This window comes from Penicillium cinerascens (assembly GCF_028974065.1).
Source record: "Penicillium cinerascens strain IBT 15544 chromosome Unknown contig_16_segment0_segment0, whole genome shotgun sequence".
Classification (NCBI taxonomy): Eukaryota; Fungi; Ascomycota; class Eurotiomycetes; order Eurotiales; family Aspergillaceae; genus Penicillium; species Penicillium cinerascens.
In genome coordinates this window covers 2,604,184-2,631,779 of record NW_026695286.1, presented here as the reverse complement: position 1 = coordinate 2,631,779, position 27,596 = coordinate 2,604,184, and the positions used below count along the sequence as shown (strand labels likewise).

Below are 27,596 nucleotides of genomic sequence, written 5' to 3'. Positions count from 1 at the left end.
AACGGTATCCTCCCTCGTGATCACTCGGCGATAATCTGGAAGAAAAGTTTCGGGCTACCGGAGGCTCGTCGGCACCTTAGGCAGGCTGCGCAGGGGTGTCTCCGGTAATGTATAGCGATTCCTCAAGGGATCAGTGAGTATTTCTATAAAGATCGGCTTGTGTCGAGAGGCAAAAGAGTGTGTTGTGTGTTTTAATCGCAACTTTGATCTGACGTCGATTTGCCCGACACTCGGCGTAAGAGCTGACATGCCGATACCAGCCGCACCCCGCGTGTAGCCGCGGGATTACGGTACGGATACCAGGATGCGGGCCGGGGTGGCGGGTAATTTCGAAGTTACTGGAACGAGTCCCGAGAAGCCGAATTGTCAGCCTTTATACATACTTCCGTAGAAGGCCGTAATGTTCTATGTGCCATTTCTATTCCCGTAAAATGAAAGCAGTAAACCACCCCGACTCCTCCCGTGCAAAACGAACTGTATACAGAAAATAATTCGCGTAGAAATAGTACAATCAGATTCGTGGTCGCGTGATGGCCTTTTGGTTCATCCCCGTCCGCGCCGTGATCCGCGGCGAGTCAATGGCTTACCGCGGGTCGCCTTGTTCTCGCGCACATCAGGGACGGAGGAAGCCCGCTTGCGTTTGAGAGGTCGGTCAGGGTCCACGTGAAGGTGTCCAAGCTCGGTGAGGGCAGTCGTGTTCTTCCAGCGCAGACAGCGGAGACGGTGCTCGTTGGTGTCCACGTAGGTCTTGGTGCGGGTGGTGACACGCTTGGTCGGCATCTCCTCGGACTCGGCCCTCTCGCGAGTCTCGTTCAGGTATTCTTGGCGATTCTGCATGTATTTGGTGATGACCTCTCGCTGGCTCATGAGCTCCTTGAGCAGCTTGCATTCGCGGTTACCGCGCGGGTCGAGCCACTCGATGAGCTGCTCGATCATTTCGGGATCCTCATAGTAGGCCCATTCCCGGGCATTGGTGACGTGTGTAGGGCCTTCTTCGAGGCTTCTGCGCTCCGCGGGTGTAGTCTGGAAATGCCTGTGGTACTGCTTGCGCTGTTCGTCGGTCAGATCAATGAAGCCAGAGACCTCCATTTCGTCCGGACCCTGGACCCAGAGGCGGCCGTTGGCGTACTTCGCCTCAGCTGTGGAGCTGGTAGGCATTCCCTCATAGGGCATCGCATTACGCTCAAACCACCAATACCGGTTGCAGAAACGGTCTAAGCCGAGACATTTCGTCCGAGGGCAGTCGGCCTCCCGCAGGTCGTTTTCACATATTTCGATCTTCGCTTCGAACTCCTTGATCAGGCTCTTTTGTTCCTCGATCTTCTTCAGGACCTTTTGGTACGCCTTGGAGCCCTTGGGCTGCTTGGCCAGCTGCTCCTTGCGTTCCCGCTCCACCTCTTGCTTCCGCTTCCGCTCCAGAGCACGATCAACTCCACCACGTAGTGCTCGCGGCCGAGGAGTATCCTCGTCCTCGGTGTCGATGGGGATCTCGGAGTCACCTTCGATGCCGGTCACCTTGGAGTCATCCAAGCCCTCCTCAAGCTCGGGTATGGGCGTCGGCGACTTTGCAGCGCCCTTTTCAGGCTCTGGGGCAAGCGCCTTACGGTCTTGATGCAGCAGGCGGAGTTCACCAAGTCTGGTTATAGATGTTAGCACGGGTACATTGAAAGAAAGAAACAAATCGACTTACGCTGCCTTGCGCGCCTTCTGGTGTTCAATCTTCTCCTTGCGGAACTCGGTCATCTGATTGCTGCATTCCTCCAGGTAGTTCCGAATAGCTTTGGTCTCCAAGCTCAACATGCAGATCATCTGAAGAGCCTTGACTCGCAAGTTGATATCGAGGGTGCGGTACTGCTCGCGTGCAGTCTTCTGAGTTGGGGGCATGTCAAGAGGGGCGAGATGCTGCAGGATGTCGTTGCAAGTCTTTTCTGACCGAGGACGGAAAGACAGCTGATGCAAGAGACCGATCATGACCAACTCCCAGCCACCATTGCGGAAGTCTCGCCGGCGAAGACGCTCAATCCAGCCGACTTTCTCGAACATCTCCTCGGCGCGATGGATCCGCTCGTCCTCGGGTTCTTCTTCTTGGATGTTTGATTTGATCTCATCCGCCTCTTTTTTGGCCAAGCTGCCTCGGGTGGTCATTCTTGTTGCCTTGGGTGCCGGCTCTTCATCGCCCTCTTCCTCCTGCTCTTCCTTTTCCTCTTCCTCTTCCTCTTCAGACTCATCAGATTCTTCGACGGGAAAATCGGGGAGAGAGACTTGAATGGCACCGCCGTCTTTGCCTTCAGCATTCACAAGCTTCTTCAGAACGGCACAATGGATTTCCACGAATAGCTCGCAGTCAACCTCCTCTGATGAATAGCGCATTGCCTGGAGGAAATCATCAAAGGTAAATGAGTCAAGCTTGAAAACCTCGCAGTACACATTGAGAGTATCCCAGGTTTCCAGAAGCAATCCGACGGAATCCGGTTCCAAGTTATCTGGCAGAAGGTCTTCGGTGTCGTCGTCGTCCGATTCGCCCAGCTTCACAAACTTCAAGGTGGGACGAGGCTTCCGTTCATGGATAGGAGCGAGCTCCAGATCCTCCATAGGGTACCGAATAGGAGGAGGCGAAGGCGGTCGTGATTCGTTCTTGACAACGACTGATGGCGGATGCATTTTCTTGTCACCGACCAGCGGTGGCTTGGACGGACGGAGAGGGTTGTTAGGCGGAAGGAATGAAGGGTTGCCGTTAAGAGATCGCTGGTACTCCTGGTACTGCGCTTCACGGGTCTTTGCCATTTCCTGCGCAGACATTTTGGACTTTTGGCCCTTCACTGCGGGCTTCAGCTCAGGCAACTGTTGTGAAGAGAAAATGCCAAAGAAACCTTCTTCGCCCGCCTTCTTCATGGCTCTCTTCTCAGCAATCTTGGCGCCGTACTGCAGGTGCTTCGGGACCTCTGTGGAGATTTTGTACTCCTCGGCGATTGATGCCTTCACCAACCAGGGTGCGCCAGTCCACGCCTCTCGAGTAACGTTATTCTTGATGAAGCCGCGAAGCATCAATTTGGTGAAAGCCTTTCGGTCGCGCGTGATGTGGTTTTGGTCCAAAAGGGCTTCCTCATTTGGTCGGTCTGAAACCTTGACTAGGTACCGAGCAAATGCCGGAGTCTTGATGGTACCATCAGCGTAGAGTTGTTCGGCAAAATTAGCCTTGTCTCTGATGGTCCCGTGAAGTCTGCTGTTATCTTCTAGCAAAATAAGAACAGCTTCGCCCGGGTAGAAGTCGGACTTGAATTCCTGGTTATTGTCAGCATCAATTAAACGCGTGTCAGTGCCGATGCAGGCTTCTCACTTCGTATATTTCATCCACTGTGAAAAAAAGCATTGTCAGCCGAGTCCCGCCGATAATCTGGAGAGGAGAGAACATACCCAAGTTATCGACCCGCGAAACCGTCGAGAACTGGATTCGGCGTAAGATCGGTTCCTTCAAAGCTTCGGGGAAACTGTTGTTGACCTCGCGTGATTCCTCCGTCTAATTCATTCATGAGCTTATGTCCAATCCTCGATCCCGCAGTGGCGACATACCTCACTCCGGAGTGCCTCGAAAAAGTTCATGCCCGAATGGCCGGTGATCTCGCAGATGAATCGGCGTTGCTTGTAAAAGTCCATTCGCTGGAGGTACGGGTCATAGCTCGTGAAGACCTCGCTGGTCTCCGGGATAACCCAGACCTAGGATGGGTATTAACCAAAGGTTCGCTTCTCAGCGCGGATTGTAGACGACATACCTCGGAGCTATCATCTTCAATGACGGGTTGTGGAAGGTATATAACGGGTTTTCTTTTGAACAGGACCTGGTTGAGAGAATTGTTGGCCATAGTTCCCCTGCCACGAGCATGATTCCACCTTCGGTGGCCTCCACGGCCAAATCTCCGGCGGGAATGAGTGTCGCATACCATTATTCTCTATGGATGCTGGGGGCACGCGCCAGTCCACCAGAGACTACCGCGGGCGATATCGAACATGAAACGACTAGAGCACACACGATTTGAATTAGCCAAAGTAGTTCATGTGTAAAATTATCGGGCCATGGGCATGTCGGGTCACAAATGAGCGGAGAGAAGGGGAATACACGTAGGAGATGCTCAATAATCGACCGAACGGGGTTTTGGAATGGTCAACCGAAGAGGTCGTGATCAAAGCGACCGGAACCGGACACGACATGGAGGAAGCAGGAGTGGTGGAATCGGAGTCGCGGGCTTACCGGGTAAACGCGTCCAAAATAGACGGGGATCGCAAACAATTCCGAAGATTCCAAGGAGGGAGATAGATGGTGGATGGTGGATGGTGGACGCGCAAGTCGCGTTGGGGTGCAGAAGAAGGTGACAGGGGAGAGAAACAGAGAAGGTAAAGTCAGAAAGCAGAAGCGGTAGATCAACCGCGAGCCGGAGCGGGACGCTGATTGGCGGAGAGGAGGAGCAGCGGGAGTCGCTGCCCCAGTCGAACTTGGTCGCTTTCTCCCTCGCGACCCTCCTCGCCCTGCCCGGTGCTGCTCTCGCCCTGCCTTCCCCACTGCCGCCACCAACACCCGATGTGTTTGCACTCGTTCGATTCCTTGCGATGTGGAGAATTCACGGGTTTTATTTTCTAGCTCTTTGATTTCCAACCCCGACCGTTCTGCCCAACTATCAAGTCCTCTCCCCGGGTGGAGTGCACTCACCCGATGTCAATTTGCAACAATCACCCCCAAGAGAATCGGAAATTTAGCTATTGATCCACCACCATTTTTGTAACTGGTAACACTATCTCACAGCACCTCCATTCATGCCCTCTTTTCATTCTATGACGTTATTGGCACCTTTCACGAAGGATATCCCGTTCAGGAAAGGATTCATTTTCTCAAGCCAAGCATTGCTATTTACCCACCGCTATAATATCTTCAATCAAGATGTATCTTTTCTGAAAACATTGAGAAGCTTGCTGTCATTGGTATTTTACTTGATGAACCGGAATGGTGCATCACCGGCACCGGCCGTCCGGGAATGAAAAGCATCCCGGATATGCATCACAGCTAGGGGTCTGTTTACGGAGACAACTAAACTCAGTCGGAGTCATCGCTCCATAGGGTCTTTCCGCCGAATTGAAGCAGTCATGCTTTAACCAATCCAACTCCCCATTTTCAGCTCTTTCTGAATCCGGCCGCCCGGAACTGAGGCCATCAGTCAAGCTCCATCTATAACACGAATTGACACGCACCTCCCCTGCTTGTCTACTTATGCATTTTGTTTATCAATGGTCTAGGTCTTACCGGGTAAACCAAGTTATCACTAGTAAGGAATCGGATCAGACTGATCAGTTTCATCGCGATCTAGTAATCGAAATGGAGGCCAATTAGCCCCCCGTACAGAGATAAAAGGCACTTTCGTACCCATGTAACAAAGGCTCCAAGTTCATTCGCACGGTTTAATGTATTCAAGCTTTAGCTATTCTGGTGCAATCTTAGTCTGGGCATATGACTACATTTCTTTCGCGTTGAGCTCACCAACGGCTACCAGAATCGTTTGATATAGGGTCCCTGCCCAAGAATTACGGTCAATTCAATCCCTGTTTGTATTCCATAGCCTTACGTCGTAGCCTGTGTGTCATTACAAGTATCGCTGGGTCCCTTCTTAGCTTCGTTAGGAAATGCCACTGTGCATGGGAAAATCTAGCGCTAGAGTGGGAGACGAGAGACCTGTGCACGAGAGCTTGTATGTTGGAAAGCATGATGGTGATTACAACTTAATCGTGATGCCAATTATTAGCCTTGTAGCCTTGGAGTGATTCGAAAGTTTCAACCATTAACACGTTCTGATCGAATCGTGTCTCCTTCTCGTCAGCCGCAAATATATAATCTACGGTCGGATCTAGGTTCCACCACGATAGATGATCCTCAAAATGAGCAAAAGAATAATTCAAATATCAGTCAAGCCTAGTAATTTGCAAAACTTCAGAATACCCACCCAAATCAGTGTTACGCACGATTCGTAACGAGTCCGCATCTCGCAGACGGCATGCTGCATGGATTCACGGGTGGCGCTAACTGCCTTTGGACGCAGGCCGCAATAGACTTCTGTGGTCTGGTGGGTCTGGCCCACGTGGAATGCAAACCCGTGCAAACAGATTACATCACCGCATTACAGTTGAAGAATGGGGAGTATTGGAGGGATTAATTGAATCACACTTGACTTTTAACTATTAGCTAATTTATAATATTGAGCAAACATTCTATGCGGTGAAGTATACCACCATGAAGCCAATCCAGCTGCCGACTACCCCTAATGCTGAGTAACTGCTCATGAACATCAAGGGCAAGAACTGAAGCCGTTCCCATCCGAAGATGAGATAGTGTCCCAGTGAGCAGTACACAATCAAGGGGATGGAAATGGTCAGGTATAGCAGGGACAGCCGGTCAAACACAAAGATCCGCGGCCGTTCTGGCACTGGTGCGACACGGTCGAATACAAAGAGGAACAGAACCAGCCAGAAGATCGTATACACGGTCTTGAGAGGGAACTCGGCCGCTGTGAATAGGAGTGGAAACAGCGAGACATGGCCTGCCACTGCGAGCGGTCGGAATGCGCTGAAGTAGCGGCGGTCCTTGAGTGCTATCAGACTGAATGGAATGATGATCAAGAGCACTGCCTTTTCGTGCACGTGCCAGCCGAAGAGGAAGGATGCGTAGCCGCAGAGTGTAACTGCACCAACGAAGGTGTCCCAGTCGGGGCGGAGCCACAGCTTTACCAAGGGAACCTGGATGGATGTTAGAGAGGCCCATTGAAGATTGTGAGATGTATACATACCAGCTGGAAGACCAAGGTCAGCAAGAACGTGTGTTCCTTGGTAACTTCGGGGAGAATTGCAAATGAAGTGTCTCCCACCAGGCCGCGAGTGACGCTGGTGAGCGCATCTTGGTTCACGGGCAGTCCCAGGCGAGGAGCAACTATAAAGCAAATCAGCAACCCCACAAGTCCGCTCCAGCAATTGATTACTTACGTGGAATCAGAGCTCGATCGGTAAATGAGTACATAGCCCAAATGTTAGGCGCCCAGTACGCGTGGCATAGGCCCCGCGAGAAAGGGAAGAGCCGGTCCTTCAGCTGAAGCAGCTGGCCCCAATGTACGAAAGGTCCAAATGCAATCGCAAAAATGCCAACCACACACACTCCAAGCTTGAAGATATTTCCAAAGCGCGGCCGGAGGACGTTCTTGGGGTCGAGACAGTAGGCGCGCAACAGGTAGACGAACCAGGCGAGAGAGAGATAGAGGTAGATGTGCTTGAAGCAAAGTAGCGCGGCAAATGCAATTCCACTGTAGAGGAGGGTCGACTGCTCGCGAGCGAGAACAATGGATAGAATCAGGATTCCGTACATGAACCCATTGTATTGGAAGTGGATGTGGTCGATGATGAAGAGACCGGGCGAGAGGAGGATAGAGAGACTGGCGACATGGGCGGCCTGCTTATTTGGAAGGGGAACATACTTGACAAATCTGAGCCCATCAACAGTCAGCCTCGCTCATTGTACCACGGGGGAAGGTGTCTTACCGGCTCAGCGCGAAGACAAGGACTAGCTCGGTCAGGATGACTGTGGCTCTCTGGAAGTAGACAGTTTGCCATGAATCATAACCCAAGTTCTTCACAACCAGCATCGCAGGGTCAATATATGCAGCCGCTTGCGACATTAGCCATTCGAAGGCCGCGAAGAACGGGGGGTAGTCGAGGGTCCATTCCGAGGTTTTCTAGACGACTTTTAGAACCCAAGATGTGATCCTAGGATGTCCAGCGAACTAACCTCATAATACCACTCCTGAACTGGTAGCGAATTAGTTATGGCAAGCCAGTTGCGATGCACCTCGAAGTCGGTCGATTTGCTGTAAACGGCGAGACATGATCAGCACCCACCAACTGTGTGGGAGGACGGAAACTCACTATGCAGGGAACAGTAGCACCTTAAGAGCTCCCGCAGCGATAGCGCACTGCGCCAATGACGGGTAAAGCTCAGCCATTGGAGCAGCAGGGCATTCCCGAGGAAGTCGAGATCGAAGAAGGGTGGAGCTCCTCCGCAAAATACGGGTCACGTGCGTGGGGAGACTTGTCGGAGCGAATACAGCAGTGGAGGGAGACCGGACATATGGATTATCCGATGAATGATCATGTAATCAAACATGTACAAATTGCCTGATCCAGCCCCGCATGTTTAAAGAGATCTTTAGAAAGATACCTTGAAAAATGGAATCAAGAGACGCTTAGAAAGACCCTGAGAAATCCTAGTCTAGGCATATTTGAAGAGGTTCCTTGCAAGATATCTTGATGACGAAGACCGGAGAAAATAGCTGGTTTGAGAAACTTCCGGAGGATCAGGTTCCCGTACTCCCGTGACCCGGCGTCAGGCTGCAAGGCACACAGGAGAAGGCCAGGTATCAACAGCACTACCTTCCGCATGGACTTCTCGGACGTCGGCGTCCGACACACAATTCTCAACAGTGTTCAGTTGCACCACTTCATTGACGTTTCTCCTTCTGCCGCTGCCATCGCCAAGGAGGCTCGCCTGTGTGTCATTGCCATTGTCGTCGGGTGGATCACGACTCGCGTTGTTGCTAGTCTTTGCGAAACCTCTTGGAGATCGTGCGACTGCAAATCCCGTCCTTTCGAAAGAGACTCGAAAAACGATTGATTCATACCAGTTGTGTTGATTAGACTTACGAATTGTCCACGTTGCATTGAAGGGGCTTCTTTGACGCCTTTGTTATTGCCCGCTATACTCTCTAGGAGATTTTACTTTATCTGCCACAATGAGAACGTTCTCTTCCATTGCCCTGCTCGCCATTGGCGCTGCTGCCCAGGTGATTGAGAGCCAGAGCTTCGGCTACGGTAAAACGTACGCATTGAGCCCTGTCGCATGCCCTCCTTCCCATGCCGTCTTTAACTAACATGATCTGATGGTCAGGATATCTCCGAGCCGAGACTCGATTCCGGGATGGAAAATTGGCGGAGAGGGCCATGAGCCTACTCTTGTGAGTTCCCTACCTCTTTGATTATGGCATGTCTAACACAGAAGCTAGCTCTCCGACAAGCTCATCTTAACACCCCCTTACCCCGGAAACACACGAGGATCCGCCTGGACACAAAGCCCGTACGTCGCCCTTTTGATTCTCGTCAGTGACAACTGCTGAAGAACATACAGTGCCTCCCAACAAGAATGGTCCGCAGAATTTCAATTCCGAGCTAGTGGCCCGGAGAGAGCTGGTGGTATTCTCCAGTTATGGTATGCCAAGGACGGCCAGGCCCGAGTTGGAACCTCGAGCATCTACACCGTGGGCCAATTCGACGGCCTTGCCCTGGTTATTGATACGCATGGTGGACGCGGTGGAAGTGTTCGCGGATTCTTGAACGACGGAACAACCGACTACAAGAGTCACCGTAGCGTCGACAGCCTCGCCTTCGGTCATTGCGACTATGCCTACCGCAACCTAGGCCGGCCCTCTGTGTTGAAGCTGAAGCACACCAACTCGCTCCTCGAGGTGACCGTGGACGACAAGGTCTGCTTCTCAACCAACAAGGTACGCCGTAACCTCCAAATAGCGCCATTGACAGCCACTAACTCCGATCAGGTCGCTCTGCCCGCTGGCAACACATTCGGTATCACAGCCGCCACCCCTGAAAACCCCGATTCCTTCGAGATCTTCAAGTTCGCCTTAGAATCTGCCTCTGGCCAAGGTGCTCCCTCGTATCAGAACAGCGCTCCCCAGCAGCAGCAGCAGCAGCAGCAGCAGCAGCAGCAGCCAGTCCAGAACCAGCCACCCCAGGCCAACTCTCCTCCAGTTGCCTCCTCTGGCAACACCGTTCTCGATGCCGGCATCGCCGCGCAGTTCGTTGATCTGGGCGGTCGCCTCCAGCTTACCAACAAGGCCACCAACACCATCCTCCAGGACATGAGAAACCAGGCCGCCAAGAGCGAGTCTCGGCATGCGGAACTGCAGCAGAACCTGGCGACGAAGAGCGATGTTGCCGCTGTCGAAGCTCGCCTCCAGCGCATTGAAACCCTGCTCCAAAGCGTCCAGCGTGATGTGCAGGGACGTGATTACAGCGGCAGTTTCAGCCAGCTCCACGATACCCTGCGGTCATCGCATCTCAGCTTGACTGAGAGCCTGCAGGGCCACCTGCTGAGCGGTATGTCTTCCTTTACTCCAAAAGTATGAAAGATTTGAAATATACTGATATTCTTTATAGCCATCACTGCCTCCACTCCTCGCATGGGCTTCTTCATCTTCCTGGTCATCGCCTTCCAGGTTCTCCTCGCAGGCTCCTACATCATCTACAAGCGCCGCCGTGCCAACATGCCCAAGAAATTCCTCTAAACCATATGCCTGCGGGTATACCGGAGCGTGATAATCCTGTTCTTGCGTGTTTTATTACCTTGATATGTCCAGCCTTCATGTAGAGTACGAAATGAATTGTTGTTCTTACGGTCTCAACCCTCCTACAAGAGTACCTACCCTACAGTAGATGAGAATGATAGAAATGGAAAGTATCCATTGACGGCTATGCTAATCGTACAAATTGATTCTTCGAGTTCTGAATGCGCCGTTCCATGCTCGCGTGTTAATTCGCAGTCCCCAGAGACGGAAAATGCAGATCAGAAAAAAAAGGGATAAAACAACCTGGACCCTGAAAACATATTCCTAGTCAGACAACTCGAAGAATCCAAAAAGGAAAAGTTAGATCGTCGACCGCGGTTTGCGGTCGCAGAACGAATAGCCTGTGAGCCAGACTCGAAAATCATCCCTCAGATTGAAAAAAAAAAAACGCCACTGTCCACTGCGGAAACGCAATTCTTTGTACTGTGCTGATGCAGATGGTATGCTGAAAATGACGAGAAAGGTGGTGGGAATTATGCTTGCGTATTGTGTGTGCGGGGTGCCATTTGCGCCCCTTCGAATGTGTCCGAGTTTGCCGACTACATGTCACGAATTGATTCAGCTCCGTTTCACAAATAGATTAATCTGAGTCGGTGTGCTGGCGCTTCTGCACCGGCTCCTGGTGTTTATTGGCAGGTTCTTCGGACTCATCGCGAGATCGCTTTTTGAAGGTAAGGGACGTCTGCTTGAGGGTAGACGCCCGAGATCGGGGAAGAAGTTCCCCATCGGAAAGGCCGGACTTGGAATTTTGGCGCGACCGGGTAGCTGCCTTGGGAGTTGCAGAGGTACGGCGGGACCGGGGAAGAGATTTAGGACGAGGGGCCAAAGCAGGAATTTCATCCGGACGAGATTCAGTCTCGGCGGCAGCAATGGTAGCGGCGGCGGTTGCATCACCAGACGGAAAGTCGGTAGTCACAGTTTGAGTAGCGGTCTGAGATACCTCTTGAGCAATGGGCTCATCGGATTTGGTGGCAGTTGCAGAATCCTGAGGCGAAATGGTGGCGGAGGTCTCGCCGACCGGGGGAATAGAAATGGGACCTCCAAGAGCGAGGCCAAGAAGGGAGGTGGCAGCGTCGAACTGCTCCTCCGGAACGTGGCCTGTGCGCATGCTTTCAATAGCCTCGGTGATTTGATGCTGGAGCTGAACAGGGAATCTAGTCTCGTTGCTCGGGACGCCCACGGCGGACAGATGCTCCATCGTCAGCTGCTTGGCGACTGTGATGGCTGTGTTGGCAACGTTGGTAAAATACTCTCGCTCGCGGCGATAGCTGTTGTCGCGCACAGCAGAAACAAAGTCCATGACGAGATCGCCAGCAGGAAGACGGGCTCGCTTCTCGCGCCAGTCCTCGTCGAAAGTGGTCTCCCGGAAGTCATCAGTGGTAAGGACGTCAACATCAACGGTAACGCAAGTCTTGGGACGGCGCACACGGCGCTCTTGCAGACGGCCATCAACCATTTTTGAGACGATCATCTCATCAGATCGAACATGGTTGGGGCACATCCAGCCTTTGAAAGGGTCAGGGGGGTTGGCACGGGGAGGGTCCAGACAATCTAGATGGAAGCGGCTAGGGCAGTAGTCACATTTGATAATGGGACGCACATTCTCGCTGGAAAGACCACACTTGGAGCAGAGAATGACATGGCCATTTTCCATTAGCCGCAGCAGATTGGGATCGTTGTACGCCGGGACACCCGTCGAACGCTTCGGTGCTTTAGTCAGCCGCGGCAGGTGGGGGACACTCTCGTAGAAGCGCTCATTCCTGAGGCTGTGCGGTTGGCTCGCGTCCCCTTGGATCTTTTCACCGACGCCGGCAAAGTATTCTTTGATTTCCTTGGGCGCGTTATACTCGGTTTTCTTCTTGTACTTGCCCTTCTGGATCATCTCCGTGGCGCAGAAGTGGACTACGCAGCTCACGCAGTGCCACTCGCCCTTAGGCGGATTTTTGGGATCCATGGCGGGCTTGACACATCGGAAATGAAAGGCATTGGAACAAGTATCGCAGCAAAGCAAGTTACCGCCTCGGTCACACTTGGAACAGTTATCGCTGTTCTCGGGTGGCTCACTGTAGAGCGTTAGCATCAAAACATCAGTAGCAAAATCAGGACGATCACATACACTTCCTCAGGCATCAGTCGGCGTGCGTAACCGGCAGTCCAGTTGTTAACTCGGACGGAGTAGCATGAGTTGGAGGCGTCGGAGTCAAGGGCGTGATCCACAGAGAGCGACCGAGCTCGGCCGTCCCATCCTACACGTCTATCTTTGTCCTCCTGGAGCTGCTTGCCTTTCTCCTTCTGCCTTTGTCGTTCTTTGATGGTTCGCTGAGTGCGAGGTGCCGAGGTAGGAGGGGCCATGGTGGGCACTTCAATTTCATCGGTAGCAATGCCTGCGGCGGGAAGAGAGTGACGTCGTCGCTCGCGGGCTGGGCGACCCGTCGTGTAAGGCTGTTCGATGTTGTTGGGTTCGCCTCGCTTGGGACGGACAGAGCTGCTCTTAGGGGCGACTTCGTCGGCTTCAGCCGGGGCGTCCTTTGAAAGACGAGTTCGCTTATTCTGTAGATTTTCTTCAAGAGAAGGATCTGCTTCCCACTCGCGACGACGCTTGAACGAGTTTTCGTTGACGCGGCACGGCTTCTTGGGCCTTTTGAGAGGAGCAGTGTTGGTCTTGCCGTTGACAAAAGCCTCTTCGAGCTTCGGCCCAGTGGTGTCACGGTATATGTCCGCAACCTTGAAAGGGGTCTGGCCAAGAGGCTCAGCCTCGAGTGACTTGGCGGATGAAAGATCCGAGTCACTGTTCTGGCGTGTTAGAGTTCTGGCGCGAGCTGCAGAGTACGACTCGTACCACTCGTTTGCATCATCGACAGAGTGGCGCAGCATCGTCTTCAGCGCGAGTACAAGATTGTGGTCAGTGTTGCTGCAGCCGATGTTGTGAATCAGCGACAGTTTGAAGTCGTCGCCAGAGACATCCGACCAGTAGTAGACAAGACTCAAAGCAACCTCGTCGTCGCTGCGATTGGAAGCCTGGGAAACGGCAAGTTCCACAACGTGTTTGAGTGACTGGACATCATACTTGCCGGACGTTGGAGTAGGAAGGGAGTTGAGCACAGCGACAAAGTCACGATCCATGGTCTTCCCGTTTTTGGGAGCCATGCCGTCTGCAACGGCGGTGGCAGGAGGAGACTGGGTTTGGTGCAAGGGGGTGTCGGTGTCGGTGTCTGGTGCGGTAAGATGAGTTTCAGGAGCAGTCAGGACCGGGTCAGTCAAGAGTTCATCCACCGGGGTATCAAGAGGTGTGTGTTCAGGAGAATAAGAAGGATGGAGAGATTGGGGATGGGAGTCGAGAGCTTCAGAAATTGGGGTCGCAAGATTGGTAGTGAGAGCGTCCTCGTCAATGTCCCCATTGAGTAGTGTGTCCTCAATAGAACCCCCGATTGTCTCCTCGCCAATGCATTCAATAGACTCATTTAAGGCAACCGGTCTCTCAATCCCGCTCATAACTTCGTCGGCGTCATGTGCTTCCATTGTTCCCTCCTCTGCCACCGGCGTGATAGGAATCCCCGTAATGGGACCATCACCTTCGCGCATCGCCAACTTGGCGCGTTTGAGAACATGTTTTGGAGGAGGCGTCAGACCAACGCTTTTGTACTCCGCAGGCGACGGATACTGCCCGATCGGCTTCATTGTCCGGAGATATCTGTTCTCTTTCGAGCTAATGGAATCGGCATCTGCCCAGGTTGGGCGCGCGCGTTCCGCGGTAGATTCTTCCCATTCACAGATGTCGGATAGCAGCGAGGTAGACTTAGTCGTGGGCGCATTGCCCGGTTCGGACGAATTTGCGCGTGTTTGACGCGGGTTGTTTTCTTGGAGCTTTCGAGGCGCGGGTTCGTCTGCGGGTTGAGAAATAGCCCGGCGGCCCTGGGATCGGAGCCAACGCTTGCTGACCGCCCTGGACTGTAGGGTTAGCGCCATGCGGATCGCTGCCCTAACGCGATCTATACAAAACTTGCTGGGTTGCACGAGTTTTCACATGAATAACTGGCTTTTCATGGACTATGGAGGTGTCCCTGTGCTTTTTGATAGTTATTAGATGATAGATATAGGAAGAAATGATGGGAAATGGTGTGCTTAGATTGTTCTGGGTCTGGGCACCAAGGAAACTATAGTCACTCCCGCAGACCCGAGGAACATAGGGTAGGCTGTACATACCTTTGTTGAATGTGAAAAAAAAATTCATTAGATCAGATGAGTCGGCACACGATTGATGTAAGTATGTCAGCTGCATGGTAGGCAGAAGAGAAGGTAGAGAAGTGAGAGTAAAGCAAGCAGGTAGCCAGGAACAACGGCTACTCAGTCTGGTGAAAAGCTATTCACGCTATTAATTAACTGTCTCACCTTGAATTTATTGTTAAATGAGTATTGAGTGTATGTCTAATTTGCTTGATGCTATTGTTGACCCGTTCTGCCTAACCAAAGTCCCTTTACCAAGCGGCCAAGGTCAAAGCATTCTGAAGACAAAACCGCATCTAGTCAGACGTCAATCACTCGGGCAGCGCAGATACGCATAACTACCTAGGTACCTTACTAGCAATAAATTCTTTGAGACCAATACGCATTACTCTCAGGTGCTGTGGCTCTACAGTTTCAAGGTGTCACTGAAATTTGGGGCTGACAATGTCTCCATTTGGCTCATAACTTTCAGCTGCGCTGCTAATTACATGAATAGCATACCAGAAAGCCCTCAAGTGCCCTGGCTTGCACTTCAACATTGACTCGGTCAATATATACCGAAATCTTCACTGAGCGCCATCGCCAGCCATTGTTCATACGCACCACTCATTCAACACCTATTTCCTGTTTCATTGCTGAGAAAGGCGTAGGCCCGATGGGGAACTTGGTCATTGGATATCTTTTTTTTTGTTGATTTGCAAATCGAATGAGGTTTCCAACACTAGATCGGAGTGTATTGCACAGGAAAGACAACGCTAGTGTCAATGCATTTACTCTTCACCGGCAGCCTTCTTCTTCTTGTTGTTCTTGCTCTTCTTGTTACCGGTCGAGCGGGCCAAGGGCTGCTCGAGGATCTTAAGGATCTCCTCATCCTCAATCTTCTTGTCAGACTTGAACTGGGTGAGATCGATGGCGGCGGGGGCAGCAAGCTTGGTGATACCATTTTTGGTGATGGCTATCGGAAATTAGATATGTGTCTGGTCTTTTTATGGAATCTCAACTTACCGATGGTGGTCAGCAGACGGGAGACCGGGGAGTTGCTGGCATCACCGGCGGGCTCGTATGCGCGCAGGACACCGTTGCGAACGCACTCAACAACACCGACCTTGGCGGCCTTCTCGTCCTCAAGCTGGCGCAAGCTGAAGGGGAAAGTACCGAACTTCTTGACAACCTCGGAGAGAGTCTGGCGGGAGCTGGGGCGCTTGAGGATGTAAGTGGTAGTGGTGCGGCGGTGCAGGGTAGTACGGTGGTCAAGAGACTTGACCTTGCCGTTGCCCAAGCTGAGGCCAACCTCAACACCCCAAACCTCACCAACCTCGGGAACACCTTCACCACGGGTACCGTCGCCGGGGTTCAGGATGATCTTCTTGTTACCCTCGATATCGTTGCGGGCAAACAACCAGCTGGTGGTGTTCTCGACGACGTTGCAGTCATATGCCTTGGCGATCTTCTCCAGGTAGGAGGACATCTGGGCTTGGGAAGGAGCCTTCTGGGCGGAGGCCTTCTTCTTCTCCTCCTCGGTGCCCTGGGCCAAAAGACCCGGCGGAACCATGAGGCGCAACATGACCTCGTTGGCGTAGTGGGTTGCAAGGATCAGATCGGCCTCGCGGCCGGTGACAACTTCCTTGGCGGAGTCCTTCTTGGCAATGACAACCATGTCACAGACGATGGTTCCGAATCCATCGATCTGAGCACCCAGCTGGATCTTGGCGACCTCGCCGGCCTTCAGGGTAGTCTCGGCCTCGGCGGCATCGGACACAAGAGGAGTGTAGGGAGTCACATAGGAGCTAGGAGAGACAGTGGTGGGGTGGGCAATACCTTTACATCGACGAATTAGTTCTGCATCGTTTGATCTTCGATGATGGAAGTAGACCAACCCTTGGCAATCTTCTTGCCCTTGTAGACCTTGGCAATTTCCTCGTCGAGGAGCTTGTCACCCTTTTCACAGATCTCGACGATCTTCTCGCCCTCCAGGCACAGAGCTATAGAGAGATATTAGAACATTAGAACGCATGGCACGAAGAGCAGAGGGGTGCGCAACGCACCAGAGACGGCCTCGAGCACTTTGTGCGAAATCTGGGCAGCGGTCTTGTACTTGGTCAAGGTGTCAGGGTTGTTGAGGGTGTAGTCTAAGCAGAGCCAAGGTAGTTAGTTCCGAGATGAACTTAGGTGGTTTGTTTGTAAGGACCTCCCAGCGAAGCTCACGCCATTGACCGACAACGCCCACAAACGTCAGAGCTTTCGCGGGAGCACCACAGCAGGTCTACATACCAACCTCGGGCACTTGGGTCTCCGCCATTGTGGAATGAATTGACCTCGCGATGGAGCGAGGAAAAGATAATGCAGGTGGTTTTCGGCAATAGATCCTAGGGAACCTGTGAAGAATGGATCGAGAGCAGGTCGTGTGCAGCGAACGAGAGAGCGTTTAGCGGTGGTGGGGGGGGCACCCGCCATGGCCTTAATTGTCAGGCGACGGACGGCTAGGGTTACGAGCGGCAAAGACGTCATTCGTTGACCTTGTCGACTCCGTCCAGGAGCATGGATGTGACTAAGGTTTTCGTTGTAACCCCGCATACGATGCTCATCCACTCCGTTTATTCGTGACCTTCGTGCTGACGATTCTGTTCAAGGCCTCGTGAACTCCAGGGCTTGCAGGGATCTTCTTGGCTTCTCAAACCGCTACCCCTCCCCAGCTTCTCCTTCGGGTTGGATTTCCTTTTTTCATTTTGCCTTACATTCGTTTCTCAAAGTGTTGATCTCTCATTTTAGTTTTATTTTCACGTACTTGGGGTACAAAATGAGATCCACACCAGAGCTCCCGATCCGCGTATTAACCCATAACATCCGATATGCAACGACTTCTCCCTTCAAAGGAGAACGGCCGTGGGCTGAGCGCAGGCAATTGTTACTGAATGAACTCGGATATCATGCTCGCCATTGTAAAGAGACATTCATTTGTCTGCAGGAAGTTCTTCACCAACAGCTCGAAGATATCCGAGCAGGATTGAATCCCACAACGGGCTCTTCAACTCAAGAATATGCATATATTGGTGTCGGTCGAGACGACGGCCACCAGGCCGGTGAATACTCCCCGATCTTCTATCGCCCTTCGGTCTGGGATTTGCTGCATTGGGAGACAGTCTGGTTGTCCGAGACGCCTTCCAAGCCTTCGAAGAGCTGGGATGCGGCCTCTACCCGCATCGTCACGATCGGTGTATTCACTCACCGAACTACCGGTGACACGGTTCTTGCCATGAACACGCATTTGGATGACCAGGGATCTCGCTCCCGGCTCGAAGCTGCTCGCATTATTCGCGCCAAAATTCAGGAGTACCAGCACGGACAATACGGCGGCTTCATTTCGGGCACCTTCTTGACAGGTGATCTGAACAGTCAGGAAGACCAGGAGGCTTATTCTGATCTCATTGGATCTGGAGACTTGCGTGACACCTTCAAACTGCTCGACGCCTCGCGGCGGTATGGCAACATCATAACCGCGACTGGGTTTGGGTATGAAGAAGAATCGCCATCACGCATTGACTACGTTCTACTGGCTACTAAGGGAAATCAGACGTGGCGAGTGGACGGCTATTCTGTGATGCCAAACCGGTTTGACGATGCAGTGTTTAACTCAGACCATCGCGCTGTTGTTGCAGACCTCACTCTGGTGGGCTAGCATGGAGTCGAGACCCCTAATGTTCACTTTTAGCACATGAATAAAATACCACTGCATACGTACCTAGATACCTGACAATCAACGTTGGAGGTAGCATTTGCTCCCTTCGCTAATAACGGCTACACATGTATTGTCGCCCTGTTGGATCTATATTTCTCTCGTGGACTTTCAAGGTCCTCGAGGCCTGTTGCTCGAGAATGATAAGCTGACACTAAATCACCGATTTCATTGACAATTCGTTGAAGACGACTTGAAAGATGTCTTAGGTTTACTGGAAGAGGCTTCCATATTGACCACCAATGAGCTCAATCGCCAGACTAAGTGTCAAGATGCAACTTCCAACGCGTTGAGTGACACCGGGAGCTGCCTGAGTCTGCCTGAGTCTGCCTGAGTAACAAGGCAGCAATAACAACCTCCTGGAGATCACATGACTCACAGCATGCCGTCGAATCAGCCCTGGCGCCAGTGTCTTCGCCGACAGAAAGTAAGAAAGTAGCAATGACAACTTCATGATTCCTCCTCACATAGCTCCCTCTCTTAATTAGTAGTCCCTAAAAATCGTGGGCGTAGAAGGGGCGCCGAGGCTGTCCTTGCTTTTGCCCGGGAGCGGACATCTCGTAATCCTCCCAATCTCCTTTGAACTTCTCACACACCCGCGCGCCCTGAGGAACCGCGACCAGCCTCAGCTTTCGCGCAAACACAACCCCCGGGAACACCCCGACTTTGTCTCTCGTTCTCTGCGCTCTTTAAGCAGGTGGCCAACTAACCCCCAATACTCGTCGGGATCTGGTGCTGGTCTGCCTATCCGACAGCGCGATCCGCCTCCTCCCCCTTTGACTCCGGTATGTCATTACTTCCCCAGGATTGCACCGTGGTCGCTGCTTTCCAATTCCACCATCCTCCGATTTGAGCTTCCCGTACAGCTTCTCTTTGCCATTTTGACGTGTCTGGGACATGCGCCCGTCACGGACGTTCAACGACTCGCCCGCACCGGACGTCTTATGCTGCGCGGTCGCGGCGGGATGGAGGATCAATGCTTGAATTCTAAGTATCCTTTACTGACATTAATGGAATCGGGCGCAGGTTATACTCAACGATGCTTTTCTAAATACCATAACTCTACCCCGATCGCGTTGAGTACCGCTACCTATCGATTATCAAGCCAACGACACCGAATCAAACACCCGCTCGACCATGCCATCCCCTGAATTGGTACATGACTTGCTACCATCAGAGCAGTCTCCAGAAGACTCCCAGTCAGGCGGACAGAACGGCTCGACCGCGTCAGATACGGCAGGTGTAGACTCCTTTGAAACCGCTTCGACGGCCGATACTATTTCAGAAGGAAAGCAGAACGCAAAGGCTAAGCTGGCAGCCTCAGGGATGTCGGAATCCAACGACCCCAATGGCACGCCCCATTCCAATGGCACGAATGGCTCTGCGCAAAGCAGGAAGCGATCCCGCGACGGGTCAGTGATTCTGGCCTCCGATGTATCGGGAACAATGGCTGTCCGCACGCGCGAGACACCAGTTGATAAAATCCTGCTGGAGCAATATGTGAACCGCGAATTCGACTATGCGGCCGCGGCCGCTTGGCACAATCCAAGCCAGGAAATTCAGCAACAGAAGCAGTCAGAACGCGACTTTTATCTGCGATTACGGCGCGAGTACTCAGCCAATCCAGCTGTGCTGTATGGGATGGGCTACGAAGGGTTTGGAAACCCACGGACGGATAGGGGAAATCAAATCCCTCAGCTGTTGTACCCATCCAACCGACGTCGGCCTGGAAACCGAAAGACACGAGAATTACGAGTGTCCCGTCGGGATTTAAAAGTGCAGAGTGAGCAGATCGAAGACCTTGTGCCTATTCGGCTCGACATCGACTACGAGAAGATCAAGATCCGTGATACTTTCACCTGGAACCTTCATGATCGCGTCGTGTCTCCGGATCTATTTGCTGAGAAGCTCGTCGAAGATCTTGGTCTCCCATTGGAGACATCTGGTCACCTCATTCGTGAGATCTCCAAGAACATTCAAGACCAGATCGTGGATTATTACCCTCAGATCTACATGCACGAGGAGCCACTCGACCCTCATCTGCCGTATTCCGCTTATCGGAACGAGGAGATGCGCATTCTGATCAAGTTGAACATCACAATCGGACAGCACACCCTCATCGATCAGTTCGAATGGGACATCAACGACCCACAGAACTCGCCCGAGGAGTTCGCTCTGCGCATGACGAATGACCTCTCCCTCTCGGGTGAATTCACCACCGCTATCGCCCACTCCATCCGTGAACAGTCCCAGATGTTCACCAAGTCTCTTTACATTGTCGCTCATCCCTTCGACGGTCGCCCCATCGAAGATCCCGACCTCAGCGCTTCTTTCCTCCCTACTCCCGTATCATCCGCCTTCCGACCTTACCAGTCGGCCAAGGAGCACACGCCATATCTTTACGAACTGAACGAAGCAGACCTCGAGCGAACTGAGATATCAATTTCTCGAGATCTACGTCGCCAGAAGCGATCTATCAACCGGCGCGGTGGTCCCGCTCTACCGGACCTCAAGGACCGTCAACGTACCATCCGGACCTTGGCCCTATCATCTGTCATTCCCAACTCGGCCGCTACCATGGAGGAGAGCAACGTGATCAAACGTTCCGGTTCCAGTCGCCGCCGTGGAATGGCAACACGTGGCGACGAAGAATCAGATGAATTTGATAGTGACGATTCATCTGTTGGGTCTCCAGCCATCGGGCCGCATCTCGCCCAGGGAACCGCCCGCACAAGAGGCATGCGAGGCGCTGCAACGGCTGCTCATGCAGCCCTACGTGCTAGTCTGGGACACTCCGCCACTCCAGAGCCGGTCATTCATGAGCCCCGAATGTCTTCTCGGCGGCAAACGTACCGAGAAGAAAGCGTGGAGGAGCCCGAAAAGCTGATCGTGCGGTTAAAGCTTTCTCGAGACAAACTTGTCGCTCTTAGAAATGGACAGCGCATCGTCGGCGCCCACCAATCCTCCGTCCATGCAGCCGCGAACGCCATGGCACCACCGTCTGCCCAGTCTCGGCAAGCACACCACCCTCGACTTCAACAAACCGGAGCCGTGGACGCACCGAACCCGCCCCAGGCTGGGGTCCCAGGTGTGAGTAGATATTGAAAAAGAGAATCCTCGGATTTTTTGGTCCCTGGCTGACCGTGTGCGCATTCCAGCCCCCACCACCGACCTGGCTCCAGGCCGGCCTCAATAAATTGAAAGAATCCCATCCCAATGATTCATTCGAAGGAGTGATGCGCTATTCCGCCGTGGATATCGATACCCTCGCACCCGTGGCCAACACCAACACCCTGTCATCCGGCCAGAAGATCAAATACCAATACCTCCCTCGCATCCGCTGTCATGACTGCCCCGGCAAACTCTACACCCCCGGACCGGGCATGACCGTCGACAATTTCGAAGTCCATCTCCGCAACCGACAGCACAAGGAGCGCGTTGAGGAACGCATCGTGAAGACGGGTGGTATCCCCATTCCCTCCAGCGGCCACAGTGCTAGCGCTAGCCCAGCACCTGGCGCAGTGACTTCGGCGAGCGCGAGTCCTGCGATCCGCACAACCCCTTCCCCTGCCACAGGGCCGCAAACATAGTCAAAAATTTCCTTGATGAAGTGATGGCAAAGGCGTCTCGTGTGTGCGACCTTCTGACTCGCCCTCTTTTCAATCGCCTGTATTCTTCATTGTTGTCTTACACATTTGATCAATTCCCTCGATTTCTAGTTCTAAGAACGCATTTTCAGCCCCTTTTCTATGTTGTTGGTGTATAGGATCTGTTCTCAAGTCTGCAGCGGCAGAGCGAATTGATTAGTGATTTCTTGTCTTTCAACAGCGCTGATATCTCTGCATCATGGTATTTCTTATATTTTTGCTTGGTGTGTAGTCTCATGAGTCAAGTCGCCCCGCTGCCCCGAGCGACCCGAAGCTATAGTTCCCGTCAAAAATATTCGTTCGGCCGAATTTGATTTTGTTGGGCGCATACATCTCTCCAATAGCTAAGGAATCATGACAACATAACCATATAAATGTTCAATTCAACTTGAGTACATACAATCAATTCAATATGAAAGCTTGTCTTTTGGGAGCGGCCTTTGCGTCCCCAGAAGACAGATCTAGTCGGTATCCTTGCAATGCCAACAGTAGTCCAACTTGACTGTGCAACCATTTGAAAGTTCAGAGGAACCACACCTCTCGATCCTGTCATTGTCGAAGATTCCCGCAAACCTAGAAGACTTGTTAGTATGCAGTCAATGGGTTTGGTACGTAATCATTTACAAGATTTGAAGTTCCTTTCCGCTTAATTCAGGCACGTAATTGTCCTTCTTGGACTATGTGTATTTGGCTGTGCAGCCCATGTCCCTCGAGATCTCGTCATACCTCGCTGTTTCCCCCGTGTAGACCATCCCATTGTCGTATCTTTCCCAAGCGCTTTTGCAGGCATCTTTCCACTGTTCACCTTCACAAATACCAGTGCTGCATATCGAGGAACCCTTAGGCTCCAGCAAGTCTGGCTTGGCATAGCAGCTGTGCTCGTGTCAGTGGTAGGGTCACCGGCTGGATATGTCTGTGTCAGCTCTGTCCCAGGGACATCGTAGTATTTGATGGTCTGGATGGGCCAAATCACGAATTCATCATTCGTATAAGAGGAGGTGACAGGTCCAAGCGTTTCTGCTGGGGAATTGTCCTTGGTCGTTGTCTTAATGTCGGTGGTGCTCGAAGTCGTTTTGAGCAGTTTAATGTATCCACACCAGTCGGATTTTGCAACGCCTGTTAGAGTCGGGTTGTAAGTCTCAGTGGTTCCAGACGTGCAAATGCACGAAGTGGGACCCGCAGGACTTTCACTGGAAGCACTGTGTCAGACAAAGCATGTCCCGTTTCTTGAAGACAGGGCTCTTCTTACCTCCGACGGCATAGAGAGCTCTCTGATGTCTCGGTGGCGGTGGAGAACGTGCTCGACTGAGTTGTGGTTGGGTGTAGTGGTCTTTGGCTCGGTGGTAGTAGTTGTCTGTGGTGTCTGTGCCAGACTGGTAAACCGTCAAACACAAGCGCAAATTCTCGGTGGACGTAGAAGTTGCAGTTGTTGATGAGGATGTCTTAGTGATAGATGTTGTCTTCTCGGTTGAAGTTGTTTTCTCACTTGAGCCTGAACCAGTTGATTTTTCTGACGAGTCATTTGTCTTGTCAGGATCGCCATCTTCAGGCTCTTCCGGCGTTTCACTTGAAGTTTAGAGCCCGATATGTACTGTGCCGGTATTTCGCTGGAAGAATTTGTCGGAATGATGTGAATTGGGGCTGCGCTTTTACAGTCCCACTTTCAAATGTGAGAAATTAGTGAATATAGCCGCATTAGACCTTAAAATGATAGTTCTCTTCAATTGGTTTATATTTCACCCGTGGATCAGTTGGAGTGGTTGTTAGCTTCTGGAAGGTTGCCAACACCCGATCTCAATTTCGATCCGTACGCCAACTATGTCTCGTGTCAATTATCGAAGAGTTGATTATATCATCAGGTCGCGTGGTCTAATGGTTATGATTTCTCGCTCACATCTCATGTGAACTGAGTTCGGTACTTCCGAGAAGGTTCCCGGTTCGATCCCGGGCGCGACCATTTTTTTGCATCTAGTCTGTATCGTTCATGGTCAAAGGCTCTTCTATGTAAGCAATAGCAATCCAATTGGGAGGAATACCCTGTTTTGGATTAGGTCTTTTGGTTATGTCTTTTATGTACCTATAGGTAGGACTAGAAGGGCTTTGAAGAAGAGTCACCAAGTTCTTTCTCAATTGAAACATGTATTTCTATCAATAGCTACTGTCAAGTAAAGGTCCACCTAGAAACTCAGTCAAAGCATACGATCAGAGGGTCATGGTCAATAGCATTAAGTATCCAGTAAACAATCTGTGGAATATCTGGTACGCAGGAGGTCGTCAATCTCAACTGCCCTCGGCACATAATGTAGAGTGACTCAAAAAGAAACAAAACGCCAACTAGGTCCCGCATGGGACAAATATCCTATGTACGTAGGTGAAGAGGAGACCATCAAGTTTACGAGATGAAGGTCGACTCGGAGAACATGAAGCCCTCCTCGACGGTCTCCGTGCCACCAATGTTCAACTTCAGCTTGAGCTTCTCCTGAGGAGAGTACTGTAGAAAGATATCAATATCTGAAAAATAAGTTATAAAGCAAGGGACGACTTACCTGGAAGATGTACGGTCTGGTACCAGCAACACTGCCAGCAATGGTCTTGATGAAGCCGGGGACCTCACCCATCACGTCGACGCGGTCCAGACGCTTGCCGAGGGGACCGTCAACCTCGGCGGAAACTGCCTGTCCGTCGGACGTCTTGCCGTTCCAGGTCCACTTGATGGAGGTGGGCTCGGGCCACTGGCTCTCAGGGTCCTGCTCCGAAGCAGTGTGGGTGACAGTGTTGTCGGCACCGGCGTAGATGATCTCACCGTCCTTGACGATACCACCGACGTTAACCTTAGTGGAGCCGTAGGAGGGGGGAGTGGTGAACTCCATCATGATAGCGGAGAAAGTAGGGCCCTGGAAGTTGATGAAGTTCCAACGGGCAGCTATGTCCTCATTAGCAAGTGCTTTCAGCTATTATGAGGATGTTGGGAGGTAATTCTTACCAGCATGGTGGGGCTTCATGCCCTGCAAAGCGGAGATAAAGACTCCGCGGCCGGTTAGGTTATAGGTCTTCTCCTTGGTGGTGATGGAGCCCTCGACGGCGCAGCGGGGCCAGAAACCGTGGAACATGGAGCCCCAGGGGTTCTTGGGGTCGGTGCCGAAGTAGGAGGTACCGTCCTTGCCAACGACGAAACCGGGAGCCTGACGGGTGAGCTTGAGGTCCACGATGCTGTCGGGGTTGACGGTGGACTTGATGTGGTATGCGTCGCCCTCCTCGTTGAGAGTGATGGTCAAGTTATCGGCGCCGAAGGAGTGCATGCCCTCGTCAAACATGAAGTTGGACAAGGGGTTGGTGTTCCAGACGTGAGGGCCATCGCCCTTGAGGTTGAAGATCTTCGTGTTGAAGTGGGCGGTGGTATGGATACCACTATCGTTCAAAAGAGTTATGTCAGCGCAGTCCGTGAAAATACCCCGCTATTGGGTCACAGATATATAGTGCCGTCGAAGGAATGCTCACGCAATGTTGCTGTAAATGACCTGGACCATGACCAAATCGCCGCTGTCGGCTATGATGTAGAAGGTAGCAGTCTCCACATTGGTATACTGGTAGGCCTTCCATCGCAAATTCTCTTTGGTCAGAACGGTGTAGGGAGTCTCGGCGGCCTGCTGGGCGACGGACTGGATGGCCTCGGGGCCATAGATGGGTTCTTGCGTGCCCACGGCCGCGGACAGGCTGTGGATCTGGTATTAGCTACCACCGCATACATAACGGAGGAGTGGAGCGTACGTCGACTTAAGCCAGTTCATGATGATTTGCAAGGATGGGCTGGAGTAGAAAAATAGAAAAGGGAGGTGAAGAAACAGGGAGATCGACACGCGGGGCCCGAGTTAGTTCGGATGCGAATGGGAACCCGCCGGGTGATCTGATCAACGAAAAAGAGCAGCGTCGAATCACGACAGAAACGACAAGAATCCGTAGAAACCCTTGATAGAATGTCTATTGCTGAACTCGGCCAAGTAGACGAAGTTGAAAGATACGATGACGTTGGGTGACTCTCCAACAGCTCGCTTGGGCCTCCAGCCAATCAGGGGCCGATCCGCGATCCCGAAAAAGTTCCGTCTTCAGTTTGTTTCTTCCCGTTGCGTCCACCTCAACTCCATCTCACCACCATGGCTAAGAACGTGTTGGCCAAGGACCAGTTCGTCAAGCTGATTGTCGGCGCCGGCCAGGCATCGCCCAGTCCGCCCGTGGGTCCGGCCCTGGGTAGTAAGGGTGTCAAGAGCATGGACTTTTGCAAGGTGAGCGCTTTCAGCCTTTCAGCTTCGAGTCGGTCGCATCTAATAGCCCATTGAAGGAATTCAACGCCCGCACGGCTCATATCAACCCCGGCGTCCCCATTCCGGCACGCGTCACCGTCCGCCCCGATCGGTCCTTCACCTTCGATCTCCGCACCCCGACCACCACCTACCTCCTCCTCAATGCCGCCAACGTGGAGCCTCGGAAGAACCGTTTGCGCGGTGCCATGAACCCCGGCCACGAGATCTGCGGTAAGATCTCGCTCAAGCACGTCTATGAAATCGCCCAGATCAAGCACACCGAGACCCGGTTATCGGGATTGAGCCTGCAGGGGTTGTGCAAGAGTATCATGTCGCAGGCCAAGTCCATTGGCATCCAGGTTGTCCCGTGATTGTCCATAACGGGTCGCGACTTTGCGTTTCACTCATTCGGTCCTCTCGAGGACGGACGTGTGAGGGGATGTGTTTTGATATTGGCTTGTTTTACTGGCGTTTTTCTATGTGGAGAAAAAACGGGAATCTCTCCCTACTGTACAATATATACCCGATCATCTCATGCATGCTGTTAGAGCGATGTGTGCATAGCAATCCAAAGGGCCTTTTTTTTATGGTTGTGATTACAATGAGCACGGTGATGACTATCTCCATATCTGATCGGAGACCAGCATGGAAGGGCCTGCTGATCGAAGGCCCCTTGGAGAACGAAGAATGTCCTACACTCTCTCGCCGTGCGGGCAAACCAAATCTTCGAGAGGGGAAGTCCTCGTATCTAAGTGTACCTGAATGGCGGGGAAAGTACCGTTACGAGTCCCGGGTAGGAAGGTATAGCGCCGGGGAGCTGTCCTACCCAGTTGCATACGGTATGTAATGCAACAAACGGCCTGTCAAAATCTCGCCGGCTTGGTGGTATGAAAATCCAAGAAATGACGACACACAAGTTCATGGATGATCCCTTGGCAGGTATGGGCATGTGGGTGTCTTGGGAGGAATAGATGGTGATCAGAGAGATCAGGGAGATCTCCGTGGAGAAGGGGTCCATCCGTTAACCGGTGAGAGGGAAAAGAGGGGGGATTCGGGATTTATGCAAGCATGACCTTGGGAATCATGCATGAAGCACTCCGCCAGGCTTGAAGAGGCAAAATTCCAGAGTGTCAGGGAAGATGAGGCAGCGTGTTAGAAAGTCCCTGGCTGTTCGCGGAGGACCGGGACGTCGGCACGAGCTGATATGCGGCATCCTCGATATCGACATCATAGGCCCATCCCGCCGACATGACCC

General features: G+C 52.3%; 9 protein-coding genes across 9 annotated transcripts; 4 read left to right on the top strand and 5 right to left on the bottom strand.

Annotated features, from left to right (window-relative positions):
• Positions 1–543: 543 nt before the first annotated feature.
• N7498_000971 (uncharacterized protein) lies at positions 544–3,860 on the bottom strand (the record flags this gene model as incomplete). Its single annotated transcript, XM_058448034.1, has 6 exons — positions 544–1,636; positions 1,691–3,282; positions 3,338–3,354; positions 3,415–3,517; positions 3,571–3,714; positions 3,771–3,860. 6 exons carry the CDS (start codon positions 3,858–3,860, stop codon positions 544–546), a joined length of 3,039 nt encoding a protein of 1,012 aa, XP_058313445.1.
• Positions 3,861–6,249: 2,389 nt separating this feature from the next.
• Positions 6,250–8,045, bottom strand: N7498_000970 (dolichyl-P-Glc:Glc1Man(9)GlcNAc(2)-PP-dolichol alpha-1,3-glucosyltransferase ALG8; the record flags this gene model as incomplete). Its single annotated transcript, XM_058448033.1, has 6 exons — positions 7,951–8,045; positions 7,814–7,892; positions 7,567–7,760; positions 7,018–7,511; positions 6,825–6,964; positions 6,250–6,774 (listed from the first exon to the last, which is right to left on the bottom strand). The coding sequence occupies exons 1-6, from the start codon at positions 8,025–8,027 to the stop codon at positions 6,250–6,252; spliced, it is 1,509 nt and encodes a 502-aa protein (XP_058313444.1). The 5' UTR covers positions 8,028–8,045.
• Positions 8,046–8,461: 416 nt separating this feature from the next.
• On the top strand, positions 8,462–10,379 carry N7498_000969 (uncharacterized protein; the record flags this gene model as incomplete). The annotated part of the gene is made up of 7 exons (XM_058448032.1): positions 8,462–8,621; positions 8,791–8,899; positions 8,969–9,035; positions 9,084–9,154; positions 9,206–9,581; positions 9,633–10,191; positions 10,252–10,379. The coding sequence occupies 7 exons, from the start codon at positions 8,462–8,464 to the stop codon at positions 10,377–10,379; spliced, it is 1,470 nt and encodes a 489-aa protein (XP_058313443.1).
• A 640-nt stretch (positions 10,380–11,019) lies between these two features.
• On the bottom strand, positions 11,020–14,405 carry N7498_000968 (putative PHD finger domain protein; the record flags this gene model as incomplete). Its single annotated transcript, XM_058448031.1, has 2 exons — positions 11,020–12,502; positions 12,556–14,405. The coding sequence occupies 2 exons, from the start codon at positions 14,403–14,405 to the stop codon at positions 11,020–11,022; spliced, it is 3,333 nt and encodes a 1,110-aa protein (XP_058313442.1).
• Positions 14,406–15,433: 1,028 nt separating this feature from the next.
• On the bottom strand, positions 15,434–16,962 carry N7498_000967 (curved DNA-binding protein (42 kDa protein); the record flags this gene model as incomplete). Its single annotated transcript, XM_058448030.1, has 5 exons — positions 15,434–15,618; positions 15,669–16,481; positions 16,541–16,645; positions 16,709–16,792; positions 16,935–16,962. The coding sequence occupies 5 exons, from the start codon at positions 16,960–16,962 to the stop codon at positions 15,434–15,436; spliced, it is 1,215 nt and encodes a 404-aa protein (XP_058313441.1).
• Positions 16,963–17,460: 498 nt separating this feature from the next.
• Positions 17,461–18,339, top strand: N7498_000966 (endonuclease/exonuclease/phosphatase family protein; the record flags this gene model as incomplete). The annotated part of the gene is made up of 1 exon (XM_058448029.1): positions 17,461–18,339. One exon carries the CDS (start codon positions 17,461–17,463, stop codon positions 18,337–18,339), a length of 879 nt encoding a protein of 292 aa, XP_058313440.1.
• A 1,194-nt stretch (positions 18,340–19,533) lies between these two features.
• N7498_000965 (SWI/SNF chromatin-remodeling complex subunit SNF5) lies at positions 19,534–21,986 on the top strand (the record flags this gene model as incomplete). The annotated part of the gene is made up of 2 exons (XM_058448028.1): positions 19,534–21,486; positions 21,555–21,986. The coding sequence occupies 2 exons, from the start codon at positions 19,534–19,536 to the stop codon at positions 21,984–21,986; spliced, it is 2,385 nt and encodes a 794-aa protein (XP_058313439.1).
• Positions 21,987–24,435: 2,449 nt separating this feature from the next.
• N7498_000964 (survival factor 1 family protein) lies at positions 24,436–25,831 on the bottom strand (the record flags this gene model as incomplete). Its single annotated transcript, XM_058448027.1, has 5 exons — positions 24,436–24,534; positions 24,590–24,966; positions 25,027–25,451; positions 25,542–25,757; positions 25,812–25,831. 5 exons carry the CDS (start codon positions 25,829–25,831, stop codon positions 24,436–24,438), a joined length of 1,137 nt encoding a protein of 378 aa, XP_058313438.1.
• Positions 25,832–26,194: 363 nt separating this feature from the next.
• N7498_000963 (mitochondrial 54S ribosomal protein uL11m) lies at positions 26,195–26,712 on the top strand (the record flags this gene model as incomplete). Its single annotated transcript, XM_058448026.1, has 2 exons — positions 26,195–26,323; positions 26,380–26,712. 2 exons carry the CDS (start codon positions 26,195–26,197, stop codon positions 26,710–26,712), a joined length of 462 nt encoding a protein of 153 aa, XP_058313437.1.
• Between the last annotated feature and the right edge of the window lie 884 nt (positions 26,713–27,596).